This window comes from Quercus lobata, chromosome 10 (genome assembly GCF_001633185.2).
Source record: "Quercus lobata isolate SW786 chromosome 10, ValleyOak3.0 Primary Assembly, whole genome shotgun sequence".
Classification (NCBI taxonomy): Eukaryota; Viridiplantae; Streptophyta; class Magnoliopsida; order Fagales; family Fagaceae; genus Quercus; species Quercus lobata.
The window spans coordinates 54,577,088-54,603,890 of NC_044913.1; the positions used below are offsets into that span (position 1 = coordinate 54,577,088).

General features: G+C 34.9%; 2 protein-coding genes across 6 annotated transcripts; one reads left to right on the forward strand and one right to left on the reverse strand.

Moving 5' to 3' along the window:
- Positions 1 to 72: 72 nt before the first annotated feature.
- Positions 73 to 26,453, reverse strand: LOC115963384 (DNA polymerase I-like). 5 transcript variants are annotated; one of them, XM_031082361.1, is made up of 17 exons: positions 26,355 to 26,435; positions 26,174 to 26,261; positions 25,367 to 25,568; positions 24,926 to 25,148; positions 21,578 to 21,657; positions 18,926 to 18,964; positions 18,581 to 18,599; positions 15,390 to 15,443; positions 10,114 to 10,241; positions 9,962 to 10,030; positions 7,453 to 7,538; positions 7,017 to 7,126; positions 6,155 to 6,205; positions 4,649 to 4,707; positions 3,484 to 3,528; positions 1,655 to 1,729; positions 75 to 541 (listed from the first exon to the last, which is right to left on the reverse strand). In XM_031082361.1, exons 3-17 carry the CDS (start codon positions 25,523 to 25,525, stop codon positions 419 to 421), a joined length of 1,320 nt encoding a protein of 439 aa, XP_030938221.1. In that variant the 5' UTR covers positions 25,526 to 25,568; positions 26,174 to 26,261; positions 26,355 to 26,435; the 3' UTR covers positions 75 to 418. The 5 variants fall into 5 exon arrangements, with proteins under 5 accessions (XP_030938225.1, XP_030938224.1, XP_030938223.1 ...); XM_031082365.1 differs by lacking the exon at positions 26,174 to 26,261 and having other exon boundaries at positions 73 to 541; positions 26,355 to 26,408; XM_031082364.1 differs by lacking the exon at positions 26,355 to 26,435 and having other exon boundaries at positions 73 to 541; positions 26,174 to 26,232.
- LOC115963385 (40S ribosomal protein S9-2-like) lies at positions 19,248 to 19,938 on the forward strand. Its single transcript, XM_031082366.1, has one exon. It carries the CDS (start codon positions 19,342 to 19,344, stop codon positions 19,936 to 19,938), a length of 597 nt encoding a protein of 198 aa, XP_030938226.1. The 5' UTR covers positions 19,248 to 19,341.
- Positions 26,454 to 26,803: the final 350 nt, after the last annotated feature.

Sequence of the window (26,803 nt, forward strand, 5' to 3'; positions counted from 1 at the left end):
ATCCGTCCTATCAACAAACAATCAAAGCAAAGGAACAGGCTAAACATGACAACGACAAACCACACCATCAAGAGTAACAAAAGAATTGCTAGTAGAGTGCTTTGCATTGATTTTCTTTTGGAATAGTGATAAAAGAATTGCTAGTAGAGTGCATTGCATTGATTTTCTTTTGGAACAGTTATAAAAGAAAATAGAAAGTTTCTATATATAGAGACTTGATGTTCCTTCAAAGATTTGAGGCCTCCAAAATAAGACAATGACAAAATTAAGAACCAGCAGATTTGGACCATCTTCCTATATTTTTCAATTTTAGAATCAGCCAGTCTCGCCAAGTTAACTGTACAAAGAAGTTTGCCATGCCTCATTTGCTGGAAAATCCAGTGCCAACAGGTCTGTGATGCCCAATTGCAGAACCAACTTAACGTTGAGTTTCAAGCTTCTTCCACAAGTAAAATGCCCTTCTAATGATAGGATCAGCTGAAAATCCTTCTGCATAAGCACCGATGGCATTTAAGAGACTCGTGAATTTCTCCCCGTTATCCTGTACCCATTTTCAATTAGTTACTAAAGAAGCATATGAAGTACTATCATTAAAGGCTTCATCAATATGCAAAAGTATCCATGTGCAAGGTAGATGTGTTAAAATGTATTTTAATGGGTAAATGCAATTAGAATATAAATATATTCATTCTTTTGATTCACCACACCATAATGCATTTTCAACAAGAATAAACCCACTTAATAGGAAAAGAAAACAAAGAAATAAGCCCAGTTGTAACAGCATTACATGTATGTTTGTGCTCCCATCTCTTTTTTTTCCTTTTTTTTGAGAAACATTCAAGAGAATAAAATATAAATATATTAAACATAGAACTATGATTGCACTAGTAGTATGGTACATATCAAAATGTCTAAAGAGGGCAAGGTGCCACCAAGAGAGGTGTGTCGAAGATCACAATGAACCCACTTAATAGGAAATGAAAATGAAGAAATAAGCCCTGTAGTTACAGCATTACATATATGTTTGTTCTCCATCTCTAAACATTCAAGAGAAAAAATATAAATAAATTAAACAGAAAAATTTTAAAAAAAACCAGGGGGGGCCTTGGCCCCCCTGTAGTTCCATCCCTAATTAGAGTGTGGGGATAATAATTCACACAGTATATCCAAAGAGATCAATGAATTCATCCAAAGGAGTAAATTTGAAAAGACATTAACACAACATGGTAACAAGAGTTACATGAATGGAAATCCCTGAACCCCAATGTTGCTGACTTTATTATTTTCTCAAGAATTCATTTCATAACAATCATACATGAAAATTCAGGAACTCAACCATTCAAGAAGACTAGCTTTTAAAGGCCAATGCTTCATGACAACTGAAGCAAATATACCACTAAGAAACTAAAACTAATCATGGTCCTGTGTAATGCATGACTCAAGCACTTATTCTTGGATCCAATTTTAAATAGCCAAGTCAATAGTTTGACTTTAAGACTTTTTTCCAGTAAGTTTTGGGCCAAGGGAAGGGGGAAGGGGAGATTCCCCTCGGGGCCAAAACTTACTTTTCCCCAAAAAAAAAAAAAAAAGACAAATACTCTGGAAATAATAGCCTTGAATAAAGAAAGATTAGTCTAACGGTAACCACACACACCTCTGGTTTCTTAAATGCGAGATCTCCAGTAGCAAATGGTACCATATAGAATGGGAGATCAGAACGTAGCAGAGCCTGCCATAACATAAAGCTTTCACATGTCAAAACATATTCCACTGAATACATATTCAAGCACATTATTGCTTGTCAATTAAAATGAAGATGATTAGTTACTTCCTGTTAGAAAAGTAGGGCTGAATCACTCAAATTTTCTCAAATGTTTGGAACATATATTAGACCCAATCTAGTTTTTACAGTCTTCTATTCTAACCATTTCCTACAAGATATGCAATGCAAAATGACTTATGAAAAAAGAAAAAAAGATATGCAATGCAAAATGGATGAAAATGAAAAGGACCAGCTAACGCATACAGGCTGTGACACGCTATTGATTGTTAAAGCACTAGAAAGTACAGACTTCACCTTCCTGGACCTGGGACTTAAAAATAGTTTTTTTTTTTTTTGGGGGGGGGGGGGTGGTAGGTGGTGGGGTGTGGGGCAGTTAGTATTCATGTATAGAGATAAAATGGACAACAAATTGGGGGCAGAACAATTGCATTTGACCCTAAAGCCCATGGTGCGCAACTAATTTCTTTTTCGTTTTTCTTTTATGGCAAGAGTTTGGTTATATTTTGATTGATGTTCATTTTAATTAATTTCATGGGAAACTTAAATAACTAAATATGGTTATATTTGTAAAAAAAAAATCAACCATCTCCACTTCCCTTACACATGCAACACCCATCCACCAGGAAAACATTTTTTTTTAATCAGATTATCTACTGTTAAGATTTTCACCAAAGCTGCTGTTCAAACTAAGAAAACAACCTTTCTAACTCCAAGAAAACTGTATATCATTGTAACTTCTTAATAAGACCACATCAAATTTACATGCACATTTTAGTTTCCAATGTAATCTACCATTCCCACAGCCCCTCGGCATATTCTAGGCTGAAAAGGGAGAACACTACTTCCTAACTCCCAATCTTGAAATGCATGGATAAAAGTAGGATTCCATAAACAAGATCTCCCATTTTCAGATCAATCCATAAAAAGAATATACACATTTTTTTATCTGTAGCTATTAAGAACATTGTGTTTCCACATCACACGTAATGCCAAAATCGCACACTTCTACCATCTCTAATCAGACCCAGTAGTCCAACCTGCCTTAGTACTTCACCACAAACAACATCCACGAGGTCTCAGGGTCTCCTTACTAAATCAAACGTCCAATGTCCATAAGCTTCCCAATATTTCACCCCAATAACATGTTTTCATAAATGATTTTCTTCATCCCCATACCGCCATAACCATTTGCCAAGAAAGCTTGATCGAATCTTGATAACTTTCTCACCCCAACCCTCCGTTAAGCAATGGAGAGCACAACATATACCAATCCACTGAATAAATTAGGCCTGTCAGCCTAATAATTTAAGCTTTTTGGTTTGGATGCTTAAGCATTGTATCAGACTTGGTTTGTTTGTTCCTTCTAGGACTCCATGTGCCAGGCTCATTTGTTTTTTTTGATAGGTAATAAGAATATTATTAATCAAACTTTAACACTAACGAAAGCAAATACAACCAGGCTCATTTGTTTCCATACCAGTTGAAAAGTTTCTTGTTTCTTTATGTTGAGGGTTGGAAAGGTGTCATTTTTTAAATTTGATAATTAAGATATTGAGTTCCTTATGCTCTCAAAAATCATCATTTTTGGTACAGATAAAATCACAAGAATGAGCTCCCATGCAAAATATATATATATATATATATATATATATAAAGAAAAGTTACCAGTGCAAACAATATCAAAAGGTTAGAAAAATTACCAAGTTCTTGCTCAAGACAGCCTGATCAGCATTTGCAATCAAGGCCTACAAGGGTAAAAACATGTATGGGATTATGGGAATAAAAGTGCTAATTAACCAGAGACTGTAATTACGCAAGAATACAAGGTGCAGAATACAGTTCAAAGGAAAATGCATGTACGTATGTATGAATGAACAAGAGAACATTTATATAGCCAGAACATTTGCTTTTATTATTATATATGGGTCATATTCAACTAGAAAGGAAATCAAGGTATGTATTCATTCCAAGAACCTTATAAATAAAATTACTATTGCTTTTCCTAACAAAGACTTCCTAACAAAGACTTATAGTCAAGACGCTCACTAAAACAGTTTTTGTATTTTTTTTTTTTTTACCTAGATGGACAGGAATAAAAGTACCAAACTCTTTGCAGCATTGTTTTATGTTTATCTGAAAATTTCTTCTCACTAATCACATTTTCTATTATGAACTGAAACAATATTGTTAGAATTATGGTTAAGTGATTAAATTCACATGTCCTAACAGCTTAAGAATTTAGGAGAATTGATAATTTAACATTGTATCATAATAGGAGATCCTGAATTTGATCTCTGTCTTTGCTCTACCTCCCAATTAAAATGTTAAAAATCCCACATGTTGGGCCCCACTTATTAAGGGGAAGTTAAGACTCAAACGTGAGGGGGAGTGTTAGAATAATGGTTAAATGATTAAATTCACCATTTCCTAATAGTTTAAACTTTTGGGAAAATCAATAATTTAACAAACACATTCACAGATCTTTGGAGGAATTTTTTTCTTTTACTATCCTTCACCTATCATCAACTTCTCTATTTGGTTTAGCAAACACTATTCTTTTTTTGGAATCAAGCTCCCACTAATAGAACCAAAACAACAAAATTAAAAGTGGATACCTATCTTCTTTGTAAATTTTGAATACATACAAAATGGGTTCTAGAACTTGCCCAATGTACTATAACATACTTGATCTAGTTCACAGTGCATAGAAAATTCAAATAAGATAATGTTTTCCAATTTTCTGGATGCCCTGGTTATGAATTTTTAAGAGATCAATGTTGATTTTAATACACGAACCATGGTAAAGATCAATATATATTTATGCCCAGATCACTCATGCGATAGTCATTCCCTGAATAGTTCTACCTTTCTTATACGCTCCTCTTCAACTTCATCCACACATTGCAACAAATTCTCTAATGTGCCTGCCCAAAGAAGTGAGGATATCTTACCAATCAGCAATTAAGAAAGTTCAAGCACCAGAAAGAAAGTAATTGAAAATGAACAAATTAGAACATCATGAAAGACAACAGATCTTGGACTATTATGCTTAATGAGTAATTGGACAGTTGAATATAATTTTAGAGGATGACTCCCAAAATTGTTGGGTTGCTTGGAATCAATAGCCAATCATTTACCATTGAAAATTAAATAACATTTAACAAAATGTAAGAAAGGTCGATGACATTGGTATTTAAACAATTTATTGGAAGGAAAAGTTTCTGAGCATTGACATACACCATCATGCATTTTATTTTTATTTTGAATATTTTTTGACAATATAAAGCAAACCAACTGATAGTTTCTGAATTTCTTATAAATTTACTGAAACAATTTTTTGGCATTTTGGGAGAATACCACATCTGCTCCTGTATTTATTCTTTCTTTTTTTTTTTTTTGGTTTGGTACCAGTATGATTTAAATAGAAGAAGCTTGAGAGACATCAAAATTTTAAATTATATGAAGATTTTAATTTGAGATAGTGAAATGACAAAATAATTAGATAAAAAAAAACTTACGATTGGAAGTTAGAAAGGTTAAAGAAAAGTGATGGGTATAAAAAACTTGTAAAACAGTTGGCCAATGAGTTCTTGCTCAATGCCACTTCCTTCTTCCGCAAGAATAGGTAAATTTGAGGTCATGCATTCAAAAGTCAAAACCCACTCAGTGTTAAACAGAGTAGTTATCAATGGCCACTTAAACAATACAAAGTTTTTTTGCTTTTTTTTTTTTGGGTGGAGGGGGGGAAGAAAAAGGGACAGAAGGTCAGGAGATGATGTGTGCACCAAACAGGCAGAGGCATAGTAGGCAATGATGGTAAACAATTGGCTTAAGTCAAAGCATGCCAAACAGGACATTTTTTTTTTTTTTTTTTAAATAAACAAGTTTCAAAGTCAAAAGGTAGATAATAGCTTCTTTGCCTTGAGTGGCCCTAATAGTTTCTCCCTTCCAATTATCTAACTTCTCAGTAGTTCTTGCCATGACATTATCCCAAATTGATGTCATCTTTCAAATGTAAATTTTGAAATTATAGAAATGTTTACATATTCACTAAGAATTTATATTGCTTTGCTTTAGAGTAAGTGATGAAGAAGAAACATGCTGGCACTGGCACATTAGATCACCCTGATTCATCTTGTCAGATAGACTATTATTAATTGGGCCAACAAGGCTTTAAAAAATAAATATAAAAAGCTACATATAAAAGAGAAATAAACAAATAAAATAGTTTGCAAATACGCTAGGACTGCAACAACTTTTACAAATGTCAAAACATAATATTACACCTATTTTTCACTGCATAAGGATATGCAGAATATACTCTGGTTTCGCATTTTCTAAAGAGAATATGAGAATGAGATATTAACGTACCATATTTAGTGATCAGTTGCACTCCATGAACATTTCCAATTCCACCAACTCCTGCATTTATAAAATATAGATGTATGAGGCACCAATAATTCACTCTAATTTAAATATCGAGAATATTTTATAGAAGTTACAAAAATAGCTTCTTTCACAAGAATTGTAAAAATTCAATGAAAAAAGTTGCAAATCACAGTCCAGACTTATGATTGATATTCCACAGTCCAGACTTATGATTGATATTCCGAAGAACCACTATCCAGATTACGGATGACAGTCCTTCACAGAATATTTTTATAGAAGGAAATTTTGTTCAAAGACAAATTTTAATTACAATGGCCAATCCTTGGCTATTTATACACTAAGGACTTGGTCATGCTGACCTCATGTTAACAACAACTCCTTAACAAACAATAGCCAGCATATGTGTAAAAAAAATTAATCACATGTTTTAAAAGCATAAGAAACTATAGCCACATGTTTTGGCTAGGTCTTCATGCATTCTGGCAAGTGGAATACTCAACCATGTCATTTCCATTTCCATATGACATACTCAGCCATATCATTATCATAGCTATGTAGCATACTCGGCCATGTTAACATTTCCCTGTGCAATTGCCATGTTAAAATGCCCAACATCAGGATCCCCCCTCTAAAAGAAAAATTTTTCCTCAAGTTTTGCATCAATCTACCATGGCTGCATCAGCATCTAACACATCCCAGCCGCATCCAATACGCATTGATATGTGATAATAGATATGTTTCTTTCCGACAACTAGGCACATAAAAATTATAAAAAGAAACTACTAAAATGTTTCAGATCAGAGGATTCTGAAATTAATTTTACAAAGAGAATAAAAACAATGACCTGGAATGTTATCGGACTTATCACCAACAAGTGAAATCACATCAACAAATTGAGAAGGATTCAAGGTTCCATATTTTTCAGCAAAATCTTCAATTCCAAATGAAACCATCCTGAGAAAGCAAACGATAAGCCCAAAACTATATGAATCAAAGAATATAAGTAAAAGAATACTGTTGTGTTAGGCAGCAGACAACACTAAAAAAGATTAAGAATAAAACAATAAATTTAAATAAAAAAAAAAAAAAAAAAAGGACAAGCACAAACATTTACCAACCAAAATGGGAAGATTCCTAAAGATATTATACTAAGAATAACAGAGGGAAGCTTCTGTGTACATGAGGTGGTTCCTCACTTTTAATAAAATTTTATCACTAATTAAAAAATATTTATTGAGGATGGCACTACAAAAAGGTTGAAATAAAAATGTGACACTTACTCAAAGCCACGTGGAGCAATCCGTAGAAGTCGTAATGAAGGACTTAGGATCTGAAAAAAGTCCTTGTCTGGGGAAACAACTCGTACCTGTCAAAAAGACATCACAATCAAGAGTGACTAACAAAATTTACATATATTTCTTCTAACTTGTACCATTTGTTGTTTATTACTTCAAAATACTACATTGCCCACCTTCTGATTAAGTATATTCCTCACCTTTGCAAGAACACTTTTGACTAATAGAATGCAATGTTGCATGGTCAAAATGTCATTCTAATTTAAATTCTCACCACTGTAATCAAAATAATAACTTACACAACACATGGCTCCACAAAAAGAAAAATGTCAAAACCATAGGAAAAAAAGGCCAAAATGCATTTTAGTCCCTCTGACTTTGGGCTTACTGTCATTTTGGTCCCTCAGGGACTAAGTTTGAATTTTTTTTTTTTTTCTAAGTTCTAAAACAAATTGACATTTTTTAGGGGTGATGAATTGTTTGTAGTTATCAGAACCTGATGGGAGGCCAATTGGACGTCAATTTGAATGTTTAGAGGGTTAATTGTAAGTCTCAAAACTCTTTTTATACCTATCAAGAAGAATTGAGCAATACCATTCAACCACAGGACTCAATGTATTGAAAGTTTTGAAACTTAAAAGGACCAATAGTAAATTTCTTTTCTAACAAAAGAAATTTCTATAAATATGTAATTTCTATATTATATAAATATATACCCCTCGTCTCACGGTCCAATATCCCAATTCTCCATTGATCCACTTTTTAACCCTACCTAACATAATCTTCTCAATCATATCTCTTAATGATCATATCCTTTCTCACTATTTTGCTGTGTCATTTTTGGCTTCCCATTAAAATTTTTCACTCCAACTTGAAACAAATCATTTTTTTCTTCACCCATGAACTGGTAGGTCTTCATTGCACGTGACTAGACCAGCTTAAGCAACTCCCATCATCATCTCAACCACAATTGATGTTACCTGCACCTTTCACTAGAAATCTTCCTCCCTTAATCTATTTTTATTGTGTTTCCATCTTAATATACTTATCTCAACTAGTCATTTGATAGATATGTTATCTCTTAATTACCTAACATCCCATACAATAAAGCATAGCTGGCCTTCTAGGATAAAATGCAGTCCAAGAACTCAAGTAGAGTTTCTTTCCTCTATCACCATTATCATTATCATTATCAGAGGGGTTAGACAGCAAACAAAGTCTTAAAGTCCACAAATAATCTTGAGCTCAAATCTAACAAATCGCCAAAACACTAATTGGAAGATACCTAAAACCAACCGGGGAAAAAAAAAAAATATATATATATATATATATATATACACACATATATATCTCTCTTTTGCATGGAAAACCTATGTTTTAAAAACCGGACCGGACCAGCCGGTATGACTGGTTCAACAGAGAACTGGGAGCCAGTCTGGTCCGGTAAGAACCCCTAAAACCGGTGACAACCGGTCAAAAACCGGGTTGAACCGGACATTTTGAAAAAAAAACGGTTCGGCTTCCAGTTCGGTTTTTAAAACCATGTGGAAAACTCATTCAAAGAACTGAATTTCAAATTTCAAGGTATAATAAATAAAGAAAGAATTTATATGCTGAATGCTAGTCATTGACCTGTATGAATAAGGAATAAAACAAGAGTACATATTTTGCATGGAAAATTCATCCACGGAACTGACTATCACTTTTTTTGTTGGGATGTTACACATGCACCAAGTAGGTTTTGAACCCGCAATCTCACCCTCCATCCACCCACTCTTGTGAGAGGAGTTAGTGCAATTTGAGCTAAAGCTCATTGGCTTTCAAATTTCAAGTTATCCTAAAATTGAGAAAAATTTCAATGCTGAATGCTATGGGTAGACCTGCACTTATGTTACACTATAATAGCAATTGACCATTAACTAAAACTAAAAATGACCCTAATTGAACATAATAATGCATTTAGCTAGAACTATTGAAAAGCAGACACTCATAACTGGCTACTTAACAATGACATAGCTATTCAAGCCTCTTCAACATGTCTATTTTCCCTCATTTTTTTGGTCAATAAATTATTGAAAACTGCTTAATGAGCTTTGGCTCAATGAAACTTCCTCTCCCACAAAAATGAGCAGTTTGAGATTGTTGGATCATGGCCCGTTGAATGCGTGTATAAATTACAGACAAAAAAACCATTATTGCACAGCCACGATTATTGATTGTAAACATTACTCATATGTCACGAGCCATTTGTTTCAGTCATCAACACCGCTTTAGAGTTCTTAAAAGTTAACCAATGGTCATCCTTACAGCAAGAGGAGCCTTTTATTCACAGAGCTGTATTTTTTGCTTCCAAAACAGTCTGAAGTATCCAATCCAACACATAGGATACTAACATGTGACAATCATGGAGACAAAACAATCCCTACTGGAAGAATATTGGTTACGTTTCAAGGACATTTTTCCATTTTTCTCAAATATGGATTCAGAACATCACCTTGTACCCAGCATCAACACTCCGTGCTGCCAATGTTCCAATCACATCATCAGCTTCTACACCCGGTACCTGCCTTTGAGTATACTCATGATCAACAACCAAATTTGACTAGGGTCTAGTAGCCATATAAATTTGCAATAAAAAGCTATTACCTCAATCACCTTTACTGACATTGCCTTGATGGATGCTTTCAAGTACTGAAGTCCCTGAACAATAGTGTCAGGTGTAGGAGGGCGGTTGCTCTTGTATGCAGGATATAAAGTGTGACGAAAATTCAGGCCTTCAAACAAAGAAGAAACAAAAGTGAATATAATAAAGCACATGAAATAAGGCACGTCAGTTCTAACTTCCAAGGGTAGCAACCTACATGATGTATTGCCTTGACAATACAATGTGATAAAAGATATGTCTATAATTATACAACTGTAAAAATAAAAATCCTTACATTAAGAAATAATTAAGTCAACTGAAGGAGCAAGAAAGAGAAAGGAGAGAAAAAACTACATACAAACAGATAAACAAGGGTCAGGCTGTTAAGATACCATCAATTAACAAAATATAAGACTGATGCAGGGAAAGTGATAGACTGTGATACGATTTAGAATTAGATGGAAAGTGAGTTGCTTAGAACACATTGATAGGTGGTTAGGCACCTCTGCGAAGAACACAAAGTTCTGAAATAAAAGCTCTCAAGGCTTATTTTCATTCACATATACAAACTGATTTACAAAGTGCTTACATTCTAGTACTTATCCTAGTTTTTTGGCATTGGCAACCTCTAGATTATTGACGAATGTCTAAAACCTATTGGCCAATGCTTAAACAATCATCTAACTAAGTAATTAGTTTCTAGAAGATTAGGATGCAGCTGCTTGAAATGCCCTGCATCAAAGACCCTCAAAAGAGCAGTATGGGAAAAATGTCTTTTGAAGCCAAAGCCAACCCCAAGTGGTTGGGACACACGGCCCCATTAGGTTCAACAGAAAAATGCAATTTGAACATTGACTTTAATATCACTAACTCCTTATATTGTTCAGGATATGTCTCGAAATTCTATACAATAGCCCACAGATTTCAAGTATCAGCACTAGTCATAATTATTAGGTACCACAAACACAAAGGAAATTAGCAATAGCACTAACTAGAAAGCCAAGCCACATGGACATGGGGCATGCATGTGCCACTTGTCTAAGAATCTTTTTTTTTTTTTTTTGATAAGTAATAAGCTTTATTGATATCAAAAAAGGACAGCCTAGTACACAGGGAGTGTACAGGGGTCAACAATCAAAAATAAAAATTACAAGAATCAAGAAAAATGAAAAGAGAAGAGAATGATTGGTTTTGCAAAACAGACAGCCAATCCAATAAAGTTCTAAAGAAAAAAAGCTTAAGGTGGGGTATGGATCTCTCAATATCTTCAAAACATCTGCTATTTCTTTCCTTCCAAAGACACCACATTAAGCAATGGGGAATGATTCTCCATATATTCCCATTTCGATGATGACCAAACCAGCCTAGCCAGGAAGCTAGAAGCCTCGACAACTGATTGTGGCATAACCCAACTTTTTTTTTTTTTGGATAGATAACTAAAAAATTTTATTAAACAAAAAAAAGAAACCAACCCAAGTACATTGGGAATGTACTTTGGGGGCGAAAATCAAAAACCCAAGTTACAATGATCAAGTAAAAGAGGAAGAGAAAAACATGAAAAATGCGACAGAGCCACACTCCAACTAAGGAGAGTGTGTAAGAAAAAAGACTTAATCTCTAGCAAGGACCGTTCACATCCCTCAAAACAGCGAGCATTTCTTTCCCTCCAAATACACCACATCAAGCAGTGCGGCACAAGTCTCCAAAAATCTATATTGCGATGCCGCCCAAATTTACCTTGCCAAGATTCAAACAACTCAATAACCTTAAGAGGCATAACCCAATGCAGCCCAAACAAACAAAACACCAATGACCACAACTCCTAGGCTAAAGGACAATGAAGCAGAAGATGATCCACCGACTCTCCACACCTCTTACACATGTAGCACCAATCAAGAACAACAATACGCCTTTTGCAAAGGTTATCAGTTGTAAGAATCTTACCTAGAGAAGCTGACCATGAGAAGAAAGCTACCCTTGGGGGAACCTTTGAGTGCCACACCAACCTCCAAGGAAACAAAAGGGAAGGAGGGTACTAACCTTAAACCCTCTACTCCTAGCTATCTTCCAGCAAACCTTATCAAGGCCAACCCCCCGCACTTTCGAAGAGTAAACAATATCCATGAACCGATCAAAAGATTCTTCCTCCCAATATTGTGGTGAATGACGAAAAAGAAAATTCCAATGCAGCTGCCCACCCGACCAGCCCATAACCTCCGCCATTGAAGAATCCCTTGCTCTGCTAAGGTTGTAAAGTTCTGGAAAAGCCTCTTTGAGGGAACAATCCCCACACCACACGTGCTTCCAAAACTTCACACCACACGTGGCATAACCCAACTTACTCCAAATAAACCAAAAACCATAGACCACAAATCCCTAGCAACTGGACAATGAAGAAAAAGATGGTCAACCGATTCACCATTACACTTGCACATATAACACCAATCCAATATCCAAATCTTCCTTTTTCTCAAATTGTCGATTGTCAAGCATTTTCCCAATTAGAGACGCTTTATATTGTAACTTTAGAAATGTTTAAGATGCCAAAAGAACTGATTATAGGCTAACTAAAATAATATTAAAAAATTGTATGTTGTAGATTTTTAAATAATGCTAAAGCATAAAAGGATATACCATACATATTATTTTCATCCTATCAAGATCATTGCCAACCATCCTTTCTCACAAATTATGAGAAATATTAACCATTCCAGCTAGTTGTTCCCACACCAACCCCTGGGCAACAACAAAATTGGAAAAAAGGCACCTTTTACCTATCTTTTTATTGTCATCCTTTCCATATCTGGGGGTATGGTAGCTGTAACCCCTACCAGTGTCTATGACATTTGTCAACATGGAGAGTCGAGGTAACAATCCACGTAAAGATAAAGAAAAGTGGCATGTACACAAGTAAAACAACTTATGGCAAGAGGTGAAAAGCCCAGTTGGCTGGATCTGAAAATGGCTGATTTTGGTAATTTAGTTAAATTAATGATTAGATCATTATTAAAAAAAAGGGTACTAAAAGGACAAACACACTCAGGCTCAACCTCATTTAGGTAAGCAATAATGACTCCGAAAGAGTTTTGAAATATAAGAGATCCATAAAATCTAGCCAACAAGTTATAGCTAAACTAGCACTTTCTTCTCCCATAATAATGGATAGAGGTTGAGGTCGTGGGTTCAAGATCTAAACGGTACGTATGTGACTTACTAATAAGTAAATAAGAGAGAGAGAGAGAGAGAGAGAGAGAGAGAGAGAGGGAGATGGAGATCCATAAAATCTACTTTGAGAGAAACATTCTTCAAAGAATGTTGTCTCATGAGAGGAAGACTAAAGAGAATTGGCAGCCTATAATGATTTCAAAAATATATAACCTAAATCAAATGCATTCAGTGAAAATGACAAGTGGCAAGACATGAGGCCATGCCTTCAACATGCACACATGGAATTCAATAAAATATAATAAAAAAGGTTTATCATGCATATCAGGTTCAAAATCATTTGCTAATAATTTTTATACTAGGGAGTCATTTGTACCATCTTGCAATTCTAGTATTACTAGTTGCAAACAACCTCTCGTCATTGGATGCACCAGTAATTCAAGAAAGCAAATAGACACACAATATACATACCATGTCAAAACAACAACAAAGCCTTAATCCCAAAAATTTGGGTCAACTATGGATTAGGTCAGCCACATGTATTTTTCACCGCTGTTCTATCCTATACAAAATCATTCTCTCTATCACCTCTCCAATTAAGGCGCTATTTTTTACAATTTCTACTGAAGTTATTTTAGGTCTTCCTATATCTCCTTTTGTTCCCTATAACTTGACTCAAATAACTATTTCACCAATGCATCAAGCACTTTCCCTTGCACATGACCAAACCATCTCAAATTACTCTTCTTCACCATATATTACCATATATGTTCAAGAAAAGGAATAAAAAGACCTCCGCTATGTTGGAGGTTGTCTATTCACAAGGGTTTTGAGGTTCGAACTTATTATAGAGCTTTAGCTTGTAAGGGTGATGAAATGTTCCCATGGAAAAGCATCTGGAAGCCAATAGCACTAACAAAAGTAGCATTCTTCCTTTGGGCAGCTTCAATGGGGAAAATTCTAACAGTAGAAAACTTGAGTAAGCATCATATTATTCTCATGAGTTGGTGTTGTGTGTCAAGAAGATAGGGAAATAGTGGATCGTTTATTATTGCACTGCCCTATTGCCAAGGAATTATGGGAAAAGGTTTATGCACTATAAATTTGGGGTTTAGTGGGTGATGCCTGGGAGGGCTGTTGATCTACTGGTGAGTTGGCAAGGCCATTTTGGGCAGCATCACAATAGGGAGATTAGGAAGGCCATTCCTCATTGATTGATGTGGTGTATTTGGAGGGAGCAAAATGCAAGACATTTTGATGGGTGTGAGATGTCAATTTTAGATCTAAAGTCGCAGTTTCTGAGGACTTTGTTCTGGTGGTTATCAGCCTCAGGGAAGTTTTCTTTCTCAAACTAGATGGAACTAATTGATTATTGTTCTTTTAAATCATAGTTGTATGTAAATCTAGTATACCACCGTGTACTTGATGGTTATTTCTTTTTAATAAGATTATTACTTCTTATATATATAAAATAAAAAATTAAAAAAAAATTAAAAAACCTCTTTCAATATTGACTAACATTGTGAGCACCCGACTCAACATATGACTTATTTTCGACAGGGAACTTCCATTAGCTTTCTTTCAATTTTGACTAACATTGTGAGCACCTGACTCAACATGACTTATTTTCCATGGTGAACTGCCATTAGCTCTCTCTCTGAACATTAAATCTCTCATTTATTGTGTAGAATTAGCCCACATGGCAAGATACAGCTTCACTAGTAAGTAATTAGGAAAACATAAGTTATATGTTTGGTTAGATGCTCATAACATTAGTCAAAATCAAAATAGGGCCAAGAGAAGGTTCACTTTAAAATGCACAAGCTTAAGATTAAATTTCCAAAATCAAAAGTTCTAGAACTAATGCTTCACTGAGTTTGAAGTACAAAAATTTAGTTCACCCTGTATTTTAATACTGTATTCTTTAATCATTTGCGTAAGGGTCACCCATAATCACCCACATCTACCTCTGTAATTCTGGTCTTTTTTCTCTTTTTTCTAAGAGAGATTGTGATCTCCTAGTCTCTTACAAATTAACTTATATTATCAACACTATCATGTAAAAGAAAATTTTATTTTAAAAAAAAAAAAAGAAAGAAAGAAAAATGCATACCTTTTGCTCTAACACTTTCTTTGGATGAATTACAAGTATGACCAAATGGAAATCCTGAAAAGAAAAGGTTTGCTCTATCAAAAATTTTGATTGAAGGAACATCTTCACAAACAAAAGTTTCCGAAAACCCATATAAATTAGTCACTGTTTGGGGTAAAAGGTTTGTAAGACTAAAAATCCTATTCAACATATTAACACAAGATACTACCTAGAAATTAACTAGTACTAATATCTTACATGTTAACATGAGATACTACCTACTTTCAACATGTTAACATGAGAGTACAGCTAATATCTTACATCCCAAAACGAGAGCTATGAGACTATTTTCAGCTTTGCACATACAAATTTGGCAATAAATGTTCACTTCCATCCCCATTCAAGAGGTTAAACATACAACAATAACAACCAAACTTTAGTCCCAAATTTTTTGGTCGGCTATGGATCCTTATTAGATTAGTCAAAGTCAGCCATATGCATAAAGAGATTAAACATATACTCGTCTATTTTTTCCAATAAGTTTAATTGTATACTCAGTCTTCGTCATTTTAAGAAAGTGCCTTAACTGAGAACAAGCTTGAACACCAATATGTTTCTGCAAGAACAATGTGAACTAAGATTGAATTAATAAGCACACACACATGCATACACATGCGCATAACAGGGACAGGGAGAGAGAAAGAGATAATCATACATAAAAGTTGACCAAAATGATCATTCACTCAAGCCTCACATCAAGGAGTACGATGGTGACATGTTGATAGAGATTAGCCACCTAAAGTTTTTTTTAATAAGTAAAAATAATTTTATTCAAAAGAGGAGACTTGTCAAATGTACAAAATGTGCACTTGAACCACTCCTAAAGAATTTCAAAGTCAGATTCAAAAGATCTATGAAATCAGAATAACACAATGAAGTGATGCTACCCAAAGTAGCCATCCACTCGTAGTCTCGTAATAAGATCTAAGCAAAAGTTGTTTGATAATATGATTTGGGTATTCAACACCATAAGAAATTCTTCTATTCCTCTCTCACCAAATTGTCCACAAAACACACATACGAGTTGCTTTCCAAACCTTTAACTCAAAATGGCAAGGTTATCCATTTGGCCAACACTACAGCAACTAGAGCACAATCTAATGGAAACACAAACAACCATTTATCTATTGCCACTTAACAATGGAGGAGAAGATGCTAGATTGACTCTCCGCTATTCTTACACATACAACACCAGTCAATAATCATGAATTTCTTTTCCAAAGATTATCTATTGTCAAGATGATTTCACCCCGTGCCGCAGTCCATATACATTGTGAGGCACCTTGGCACCCCATATAAATCCCCAAAGGGAAGAACTCTCCTTCATACCCTTTCAAAAACTCATAATAGCCAAAAAGTTTGAATACAACAATCTAAAAAACTTGGCCACAAACTATGGTTCCCAATCATGGAAGGGGTGAATAAATTCGTGATCCCAACTCCATGCATTTTGATCATATACAATACCCAAATTGGATGCACTGAGGCTTCTCTATCCACTGCTAAACTGAACAAATCTGGGAAATGATCTTTAGGAGAAAATTCCACGTCTAAAGTTTAAAGGAGAAATAAGAAGGGAAATATTTATCAATCTTAAGTAAGATCTAGTGGGATGATCATAATGTGCATCTTATACAGAAGCTTAATCGACTTTTGCTTGCTACAAGTCTAATTTTTATTTATTTGTGGATCCAGTTAGCAAAGGTTTCTGGTCTTTCATATGTATTCTCTTTAGCAATAATGCATTTTCCAAATTAGTCTATTTAAGTCGAGAATTAGTTTCTTAGGCCATCGGGAAGCCTAATTGAGTTTAAGAACAGTATTATTACTACTATTAGTATTTATTGGAGTTTGCTATCAGTTTATCGTTTCTCTTAAACCTAGAAAGCATGATGGTTTCTTTTTTGGAGTGATTCCCAAGAACCCACTGGCATGATGCTAATAATTATTATCTTATTTTCTTTTCGATCTCCAGCGAGTACAATCACATTTGATTAGAGTCTTAATTTGTGAAAATTGATTTCAATTCATCCCAAATGGTAACAAACATAACCCCAAATTTTTCTCTTGACATGGTCTCAGCTAAAATTGAGGCTAGCATGCAACCTAAGGTTTCTTAGATAAAAGAGAAACCTATGAAAAAGATACCTGTCCAATCTTAGACAGAGAGCAAGGAGGATATGAAGCTCTTCTGGGTAGACATGGTCCAAGGTTGTTCATGATTGTTTTTTGATACACCTAGGATCAGACTCTATATGAACCCAACACTATGCACCCCAGTATATATGAAATGAGATGAATACAAATATTAAATAAGCATCCCACACCCAAAAGCTTGCCACATATGTGTCCAAATCCCTAATGGTTGAGTGGCTTCCACTCTTATTTCAGAGTATATTGGTAAAGATTGCGTACTTGGAGGAACTCTATAATGCATTCCCCAGTCTAGTCACATTTCCCATCACAGTACTTAAGACAGAAGAAGAAATCACCAGAGAAAACTTTTATTTTAAAAGTAAAATCACAGGAGACAACTGGAAAAAATGTTTGCAACAATGACTAGAAGAATCGCAGAAGATGGAATTTTTTTTTTTTTATAAGCAATAATGCTTTACTAAAAAAGCAACTAAAGTGCTCCCCAGGTACACAGGCAGTGTACTAAAGGAGGCAACAAAGTTTCAACTAAAAGTGAATAAATCTAGAAACTCCTCTAAGGTAGAATATGGAACATAACAAGCTATCCAATTTTTTTCTCCCTTGTTGAGAGTCCTAAAGGCACTACACCAGTTGGGTAGCTTCATTTCTCTGTCTAACCACAACCATCCCAAAGGTTGATGCCAAACCCAGAACCAAGGGCAGATATAATTTGTCAAGATGGATGGAAAAGATTGAGGTAACCCAAGAACATCTGGAGTCACATCACTATCAAATTATTTATACATTGCAGATGAACTCCAGAACAAAAATTAGCAAGTTTAAAAGGCTTAATTCATGCAGAAAGAGATCCTGCATGGCATGCATAACAGCTAACATAGTTATAAAATATAGAGAATAGAAGAATACATTATAAGCATAAGGTAACAAAAAAATAGAAGAATGTGCATATTTTTAAGGGAATAAATCCAAAAGAAAAATGCAGCCGAATATCTCACCATCATGGTCAAATACCACCTGCAAAGGAAAAGAAAAATGATGAGCCAACTTTTATAATTAAAAGAGAAAAAAGATATCAAAAGGAAGTCCAAAAGAATAAGGAAAACCCATTAAGATAATATAAGCAAAATCTGACAGAAGGTGAAAACAATAAAAAGATATCTTATTTTTCATAGGTAAAAAAAATAAAATAAAAAACACTATATGCAAAACAGGAATCCTTTAACAAAACAAACATTCTAATAAAGCAACTCTTTGGGAGATAAACAACTACATGTTTATACAACCATGCATCAACTTGTGAGCATGCAAACACGCACGCACATAATAGAAAGAAATCATACCGCCACATGGGAAGGAATAAATTCCAAGACATCAATTATCTGCAAGAACAAGAACAATGAGAAATGTCTTAGACCTACTATTCAATAAAAATTGAAAAGATAATAGGGTTCATCAACAAGACAAATGAAAATGCTGCCATTGTAATTCCTGGGCTCCATGATCCTTCAACTAAACATACTTGGTACAATACTTGAAAAAAAAAAAAAAACGAGTCTCCCAACATCTACATATCTCCATTTACCATACCTTCTTTTGTGACTAATAGAATAAAAAGGTTACAGCCTAATTGCTTATAGAGAGGGCAGCATGATGAGTTAAATTCCATCTTGTGGATTGGAATTTTATGTGGTCTCCAACCTCTCACTGTATTCAGATCGTTTAACCAGAGGACTAACAGTACGGCTTAACTCAAACCATGGTCCACGTTGCCTTTTACCGAAACTATGGGAAAACCTTTAAGAAGCCAAGACATCCCTACGAGAAGAAGCGTCTGGATGCGGAGTTGAAGCTGGTGGGAGAGTATGGGCTGAGGTGTAAGAGAGAGCTGTGGAGAGTACAGTATGCTCTGAGTCAAATTCATAACAATGCTAGAATGCTTTTGACCCTAGATGAGAAGAACCAACGCCGTATTTTTGAGGGTGAAGCCCTTCTGAGGAGGATGAACAGGTATGGGTTACTAGACGAGAGCCAGAACAAGCTCAATTATGTGTTGGCACTCACTGTCGAGAACTTTCTGGAGCAACGTTTACAGACCCTGGTGTTCAAGTCTGGTATGGCCAAGTCCATTCACCACGCTAGAGTGCTTATCAGGCAGAAGCATATAAGGGTCAGGAGACAGGTGGTCAATATTCCCTCATTTATGGTTAGGGTGGACTCACATAAGCACATTGATTTTTCATTGAATAGTCCTTTCGGTGGTGGACGCCCTGGGAGAGTGAAGCACAAGAACCAAAAGGCAGCTGCTAAGAAGGCTGCTGGTGGAGATGGAGGAGACAAGGATAAGGAAGAGTAAGCTGAACTTTAGATATAAGACAATAATGATCATCATTTCTTTTTCAACTGCGACTGGCCTTTTTGAGAAGGCTATGTCAGTTAAGTTTTGTTTTGCTATTTTCTTCATTATTTTTGAGAATATGTTGGTTTTGCATATTATTTGATATTAGGTACGTGAGAATTTTCTTGGGTTCAAAAAATATTTTATGTGCTCTCCAATAAGAAATGGAGGCTTCGGGGTAAGAAAATTGGGCATCTTCAACCATGCCTTGTTGGGCAAATGGATTGTGGAGGTAGGTCATTGACTCAAAGCATGGAGAGGATTGATGACGTAAATTGGTGTTGCATGTGTAGGCGTGGTGGTGAGTCTGTGGACAGATTTGTTTTTGCACTGTGATACTGCATATGCTCTGCAGACTTATATTTTCTTTTGTACTAGGAGTCCAGTGGGTCTTGCCAAGAAGTGTTGGTGATCTTTTGTTTAGTTGGAAGAGTTGGTTTGGCAACGCTTCTTTTGTTTGGAATGTAGCCATTCTAGGACATCATAGAGGAAGAGGAGTCATTGCACTTTGATGATGAGGAAAACTTGGCGATTCAATTGATAACGTGTTTCAATACATCATTATATAAGCAGTCTTCTGCTTTAAGTTCTAGAGCTACTCTCTTTTTTCTTTTTCTTTTTGTAGATTCAACTAAGGGCCCGTTTGGTCATAGAGTTTAAAAATTGTTGTTTAAAAAGATGTGAAAATTGTTGTTTAAAAAGTGTTGTTAAAATACGTGTTTTTAGTGTTTATAAAACAAAAAAATGTGTTTGGTATCATAGTTTAAATAACATGTTTTAGTGTTCAAAAAAATATAAAAATGTGTTTGGTATGTATGTTTGATTTAAAAATAAAATAAAAAAACTGACACCTTTAACCAAAATAAACATTTTTTTATTCAAAAAATATTTTTTTAATGCCTAACAGGACTGTATGGGTGAGACTGCCGAGACAATACAGCTTTGATGTCTGACGTGGGCCATACAATGTTCAACATAATTACACAATTGCCACTAAAACACTAGTTTTTGTTGTTTAAAAACAGGTCTGAGATGATTTCAAAAATATCATTTTAAACACTGATTTTTGAACACTATTTTCCAAACAATCCCTGAACAGGAATGACACACCAAACGTCCTTTTTTGTTTTTGAACACTAGTGTTCAGTGTTTAAACACTGAACACTACTGTTTAAACTGATAAACCAAACACGCTCTAATTCTCTCTCATTTCATTTGTAATTCTTTAGGATACCTTATGTATACACCCTGTGTACATGAGGTAAATCCTCATTTTCAATAAAAGTTTATTACTTATCAAATATATATATATATATATATATATGTATATATATAAACACATACATATTCAGGCTCAGAAGAAGATATTCAGGGTAACATAGCGCATATTGGATACTCAAATTTCTAATAGGAAAGAGAAAAGAACAAAATTACATAAGTTTGCCAATAAATCTCATACTAAGAGAAAATATAACTCTAACAAGGATCTGAGAGAAAAGGAGTTACACCAGGTCAATGCTTTAATAAAGTCATTTCAAGCACAGTAGAAGAAACAAACTGAAAGAAAATCTATAAACCCAGTATAAACATTACTTACAAGAGATAAAGCTGAAAATATAGTTAAGACCCAATCTCCATTTCCATCAGCATGTGATAGATGGCCATGGTGCAATTTTGCTACTCTCGATCAAAAGAAAACAAAATAATGGTAAGTAGAATTATATTATAGTCAAAAATAAAAAGGAAGAAAACACAATTTCATTATACTATGCTAACATTAGTTGCACCCAGAAGCTAAAAGTTGCTGTTACATAGGAAGCCTTTTTTCTTTTTTCTTTTTAAATTGCTAAGTTACACATACACGCACCCAATGGGTCCTAAACCCATGACCTCACCCAAAAGGAAATCTCTAAGACTTCAGAAAACAGGACAAGTCAAATGGTGAAGTTCATCCGTTTTGTACAAATGAATGGAAAAACTAGTCCAGCTTCAGGCTGGGACAACACTTCATGACTTCAGCTCTACCAAATTGGAACAAGATGAATTTCACTACTGTCTTATGAAGAAAATTGGCCTATGCAATCAAAGGTTAAAAACTTATTCAACTTCTAAATAACTTAGTTTCCACCAAAGTAAAGGAATAATAATAGCTCAAACCTTTCTATTTTCTGATGAAATAAGTGCTAGGAACACTGAGCAATTCCCCCCCTTTTTTTAATTAATGGATTTAGGAAGCAACTCCAAATAAAAATAAGTGAAAGATTACTAATGGCTATTACTGTAAATTTCAAATGGTCCATTGGCTATTTCACATGATATTTGAGACAATTATAGTGACTGGACAACCAGTCCAAACAGAATAGTTCCCTTTAAAGCCCCAAATATTCTAATAACTTTATCCTGACGGCAGATAACAACATCATCATTTATGAACCATAATGCAGTCAATTACCTAATTGTGGTCTTCTTCATGGTTTTCATGCGGGGTCAGTTAACTCTATCGGGGTATGCATTTCACACTTGCTGTTTGCAGATGATACCATTTTTTTTTTTTTTTATGCTTCTAGAGATCAGCTGTTGTCCATTAGGCTGGCTTTGACTTGCTTTCAAGCATTTATTGGTTTGAAAGTAAATGTGGGCAAGAGTGAGATTGTTTCAGTTGGGAAGTTGGAAATATAGGCGCTTTGGCTACCATCTTTCGATGTAGGGTGAGTAGTCTACCTATGAAATACTTGGGAATTGGGTACTCCATATAAAACATCAGTTTGAAATCCTATTTTGGAGAGGATAGAGAAGAAACTCTCAAGTTGGAAGCGTTTTTATTTATCAAAGGGTGGTGGACTTACTCTGTTGAAGAGTACTCTTTCAAGTCTTCCTACGTACTACCTATCCTTATTTACCATCCCTGTAGCTGAGGCTGATAGGTTGGAGCATATTCAGAGAAACTTTTTACAGGATCTTCAGAGGAGCGTTTCAAATATCCTTTGGTGGCCTGGGAGGTGTGTTTGCCATTAGAGATGGGTGGTTTGGGGATCAGGATGTTAGTGCATTTTAATCAATCCCTATTAGGGAAATGGTTATGGAGGTTTGGACAAGAAGGCACCCATCTCTAGCGGAGGGTTGTTGCAACTAAATATGGGGAGGGTTAAGGGGGGTGGAATACTAAAGTATGTAGAAGGGCCCAAGGGTGTGGTCTATGGCGTGGTATTCACGATGAATGGGAGAGTTTCTCCAAACAGTGGCCCTAGTGGTGGGTGATGGCTCTCGTATTCTTTTTTGGCATGATAAGTGAGTTGGGGATAACTCACTTAAAATGCTCCATCCTCAATTGTACGCATGTTCAAATGACAAGGAAGCTTGCATTTCGGATGTTCTATGCTATCAAGAGGGTGGAAATGATAAAATTTGGAATTTGAGATTTTATAGGGATTTTCATGAAAGGGAATTAGAGGCTGCCTTCTCTTTCCTTGTGTTCATTCACTCTCAAATTCCTAGGGGTGTTGGGTGTGATATTTTCTATAGACGCCTCAATGGGAATGGCAAGTTTGATATTCGGTCCTATTACGGTCCTATTACAATAAGATTCAGGGTGCATCTATCTCCAATTTTCCTTGAAAGGATGTTTGTAAAGTTAAAATTCCTTAGAGGGTGGCATTTTTTTTATGGATAGCGGTTGATGGGCGAATCCTTACCTTGGATAATCTTACGCTTAGGGGGCACTCTTTGGCGAATTGGTGTTGTATGTGCTATTGTAATGAGGAATCTGTGGATCATCTCCTCCTCCATTGTCCTATAGCTCACTCGCTGTGGGTGCATATGCTTTAGTTTTTCGAGATCCAATGGGTCATGCTAGGCTCTATGGAAAGCTTGGTGTTTTGTTGGAGGGTTGGGAAAATTTAATTCAAACACTTGGAAGTTGGTTTCTAGCTGTTTGATGTGAATTGTTTGGACGGAAAGAAATCAGCGCTCTTTTGAGGATATTGAGAAATCACTGGTTCAGTTACAAGCTCTATGCCAGAAGACTCTATCTGATTGGTCTAGGTGTTGGGGCTACTCAAATTGTTCTTCTATCATTGAGTTTCTTTCTTCTCTTAGTATTGCACCTTAACTTTTTTTTTTCCCTTCTTGTTTGTTGCTTTTTCTTGTGTTCACCTTCATGAACACCTTGTATTTGCTTTCTTCATTTTTTCATCTTGATTAATTATTCTTATTACCTATCAAAAAAAAAAAAATACACCCCCATTTCATATGCACCGTAAAACATATACTACAAATTAGCTTAGCTACATAACCATAAACCCATAGCTTGAAACTCAAGCACTCTTTTCAATATTTTAGATGAAGTAATCCAAGTTCCTTATTTTTATATAGGTAAGAATAATTTTATTAAAAAAAAGACTACTTCAAAAACAATAACCATGAAAAACCTAAAGATTTACAAAGAAAAATTATGTACAAAAAGACCTCTAAAAACACCGCAATGGAATCACAATTCATAAAGCCCCCATGTATGAAACCAATCAAATAAGGAGTTAGAAAAAGCTGCTAGCAACTGACTCCCCATACACTCCACATTTTCAAATATGCGCAGGTTACGTTCCTTCCAAACAGTCCACATTAAGCACAAAGTAACCATGTTTCAAATAATCCTAGTTCATGCAGTAAAATAAAATTACTAAATATAAGAACCCATCATCCCGCACAAGTATACTAAATCTAGTCCAAAACATAAGAAGCAAGACAAAAGTTCCAACTTTGTCCTAAGCCAATGAGATCTAGCTCAAATAACACCTCCTCCCCTTGTAAGAGCAAGGTGGAGAGTAAGGTCATCGGTTCAAGACGCACTGAATGTGTGTAATTACCAATAAAAATAAATAAAAGGTTCAGACTTTGTCCTCTATAAAAATCATTTGATATAAGCCAAGAGGAAAATAACATAACATACCTAAAAGCTTGTAGTAAGCCCGGTAGATGATTGATGTGCCATCAATGAGCATTACTCTACCATCTGAAGGATTAGTATTCAGTGCCCTTTCTTCACACTTGGCTAAATTAAGCTGTGCATCTTGACGCAGTATATCAGAAGGAATGATTACATTGTTAAGAGAAGTTGCATTTGCAACACCAGTTAAAGACGACTTTGCATTATTGGATAAATTACAATAGCCCTGAAAACACAAGAATTGGGTACCAAAATAAGATGAATGAATGACAAACACAACATTTAAAATCACTTGTCTGTGCTCTAAAAATGAAAATTTCCCTAATATTTGTAATGTCATATCCATTGTTGAAACTGCCAATCCTAAGGAAGAAAGCTTGTTATATTTCAGAGAATCTAATAAGTAATAATCAGTAGATAATAGATACATATAATTAAGTATACCTTTCTCAATAGCTTGTAGGAAGGAAGAATCACATGTGATCTCTTTAGATTGCATAAATAATTTCCAATGTTCGGCGTCCTTAACGAATTTCTCCCTAAGCATGTAAAGCTGCTCCAGAAGGAATGAATGTGGACAAGCGAAGATTGATAGGATGCCATGAATTCATAGCAGCAAACCTTACATTGTAATGTTTGCAATGCCCTGAAATTCCAATGATTTTGACCATATCAGAATTACATGCATAATAAAATGACCAAAAGCAATGGAATAATACAAGATGGAAAAATATATATATATGTATATTCCTACTAAAATAACAATTTTTAAAAATTAATTATTTCCTATCAGATATTCAGTTACCTACAGTACTATACTTTCCAAGAACCAAAACAATAATAATATGAGGTGTTAAAAAATATTTTCTTTTCTTTTCCTGTGGGCTCTAGGCAACCAAACATAGTGCAAAAAGTGAAAATTAAACCAAAAAACTCCACCAATGAAAAAAAAAAAAAAAAAAAATTATTTTCCAAGTCAAATCAAAGTCTCGTTTTCGTGAATATTAAAAAACAAAATAGCGTAATTAAGCCAACCCTACATGTCGAAAAATTGGCTCTATATGTTCATAACTAAGCAATTTCTTACACAAGTTCCAACATTCACTGAACTACCTAAAATATAAAAGCTGGTACATTTCTTAAACAATCCTCTTTAGTGGTTTAACTGAAACCTGCTGTTTGGTTGCCGAGAAACTGAGGGAAAATTAGAATTCTAATATTTTTCAGTTGTGTGCTGGCGAAAATCCTTACCAAAAAGTAAGCCAGAAGTTCGTAACAGCCACTGAGTGAGTGAAATTCTTAGGGTTTGTTTTCTGGAGTCAAAAAACAGTAGAAACCCCTAATGTTGTTTTCTATGTTATTTTCTCGGTAACCAAACGGAGAACAAGTGAAAAATCAAATTTTGTGAGAGAGAGAGTTTACTTTCTCTAACCTGATTTCGGCAAAAGCTATGAGTGTGTATGAAGTACAATCGCCCGCGAAAACAAACTTTTATGAGTTTGCAATTAGACTTCAGCGATAAAATGTGGGAATTAGGATAAGCTGCTCGGCGGTGTTTGATCTTCCATGAATATTTTCTCATGCCACTATGATCGTGACACGTGGGTATACCGCTGGCCCCCACAAATATTTTTTTATTTTTTTTTTTAGGTTCATAATTAGGAGCAAGGTTTTTTAAATTTTGACCATTTTTGTCACAATTCACTAGTCCCAGAAAATGGCTGGCTAGATGGTTAAAATGACATTGCTAATTTTATTTAATATTTCTAACTTTTATAAATCATTATATTTGATTTAATTATTGGATTAATTAATTATGAAGTCAAATCATTCAAATTTATTTTTTTATAATTTGATAATTATAACCGATAAGGAATTTTC

Bases quoted from the DNA above. Each gene is read 5' to 3' on its own strand.
- LOC115963385 (XM_031082366.1), top strand. From the start codon at position 19,342: ATGGTCCACGTTGCCTTTTACCGAAACTATGGGAAAACCTTTAAGAAG.
- LOC115963384 (XM_031082365.1), bottom strand. From the start codon at position 25,525: ATGGCATCCTATCAATCTTCGCTTGTCCACATTCATTCCTTCTGGAGC. The intron at 7,127-7,452 runs GTAAGTGTCACA...TTGCTTTCTCAG, and splicing joins ATTGCTCCACGTGGCTTTGA to GATGGTTTCATTTGGAATTG. The intron at 542-1,654 runs GTGTGTGTGGTT...AAATGGGTACAG, and splicing joins TCGCATTTAAGAAACCAGAG to GATAACGGGGAGAAATTCAC.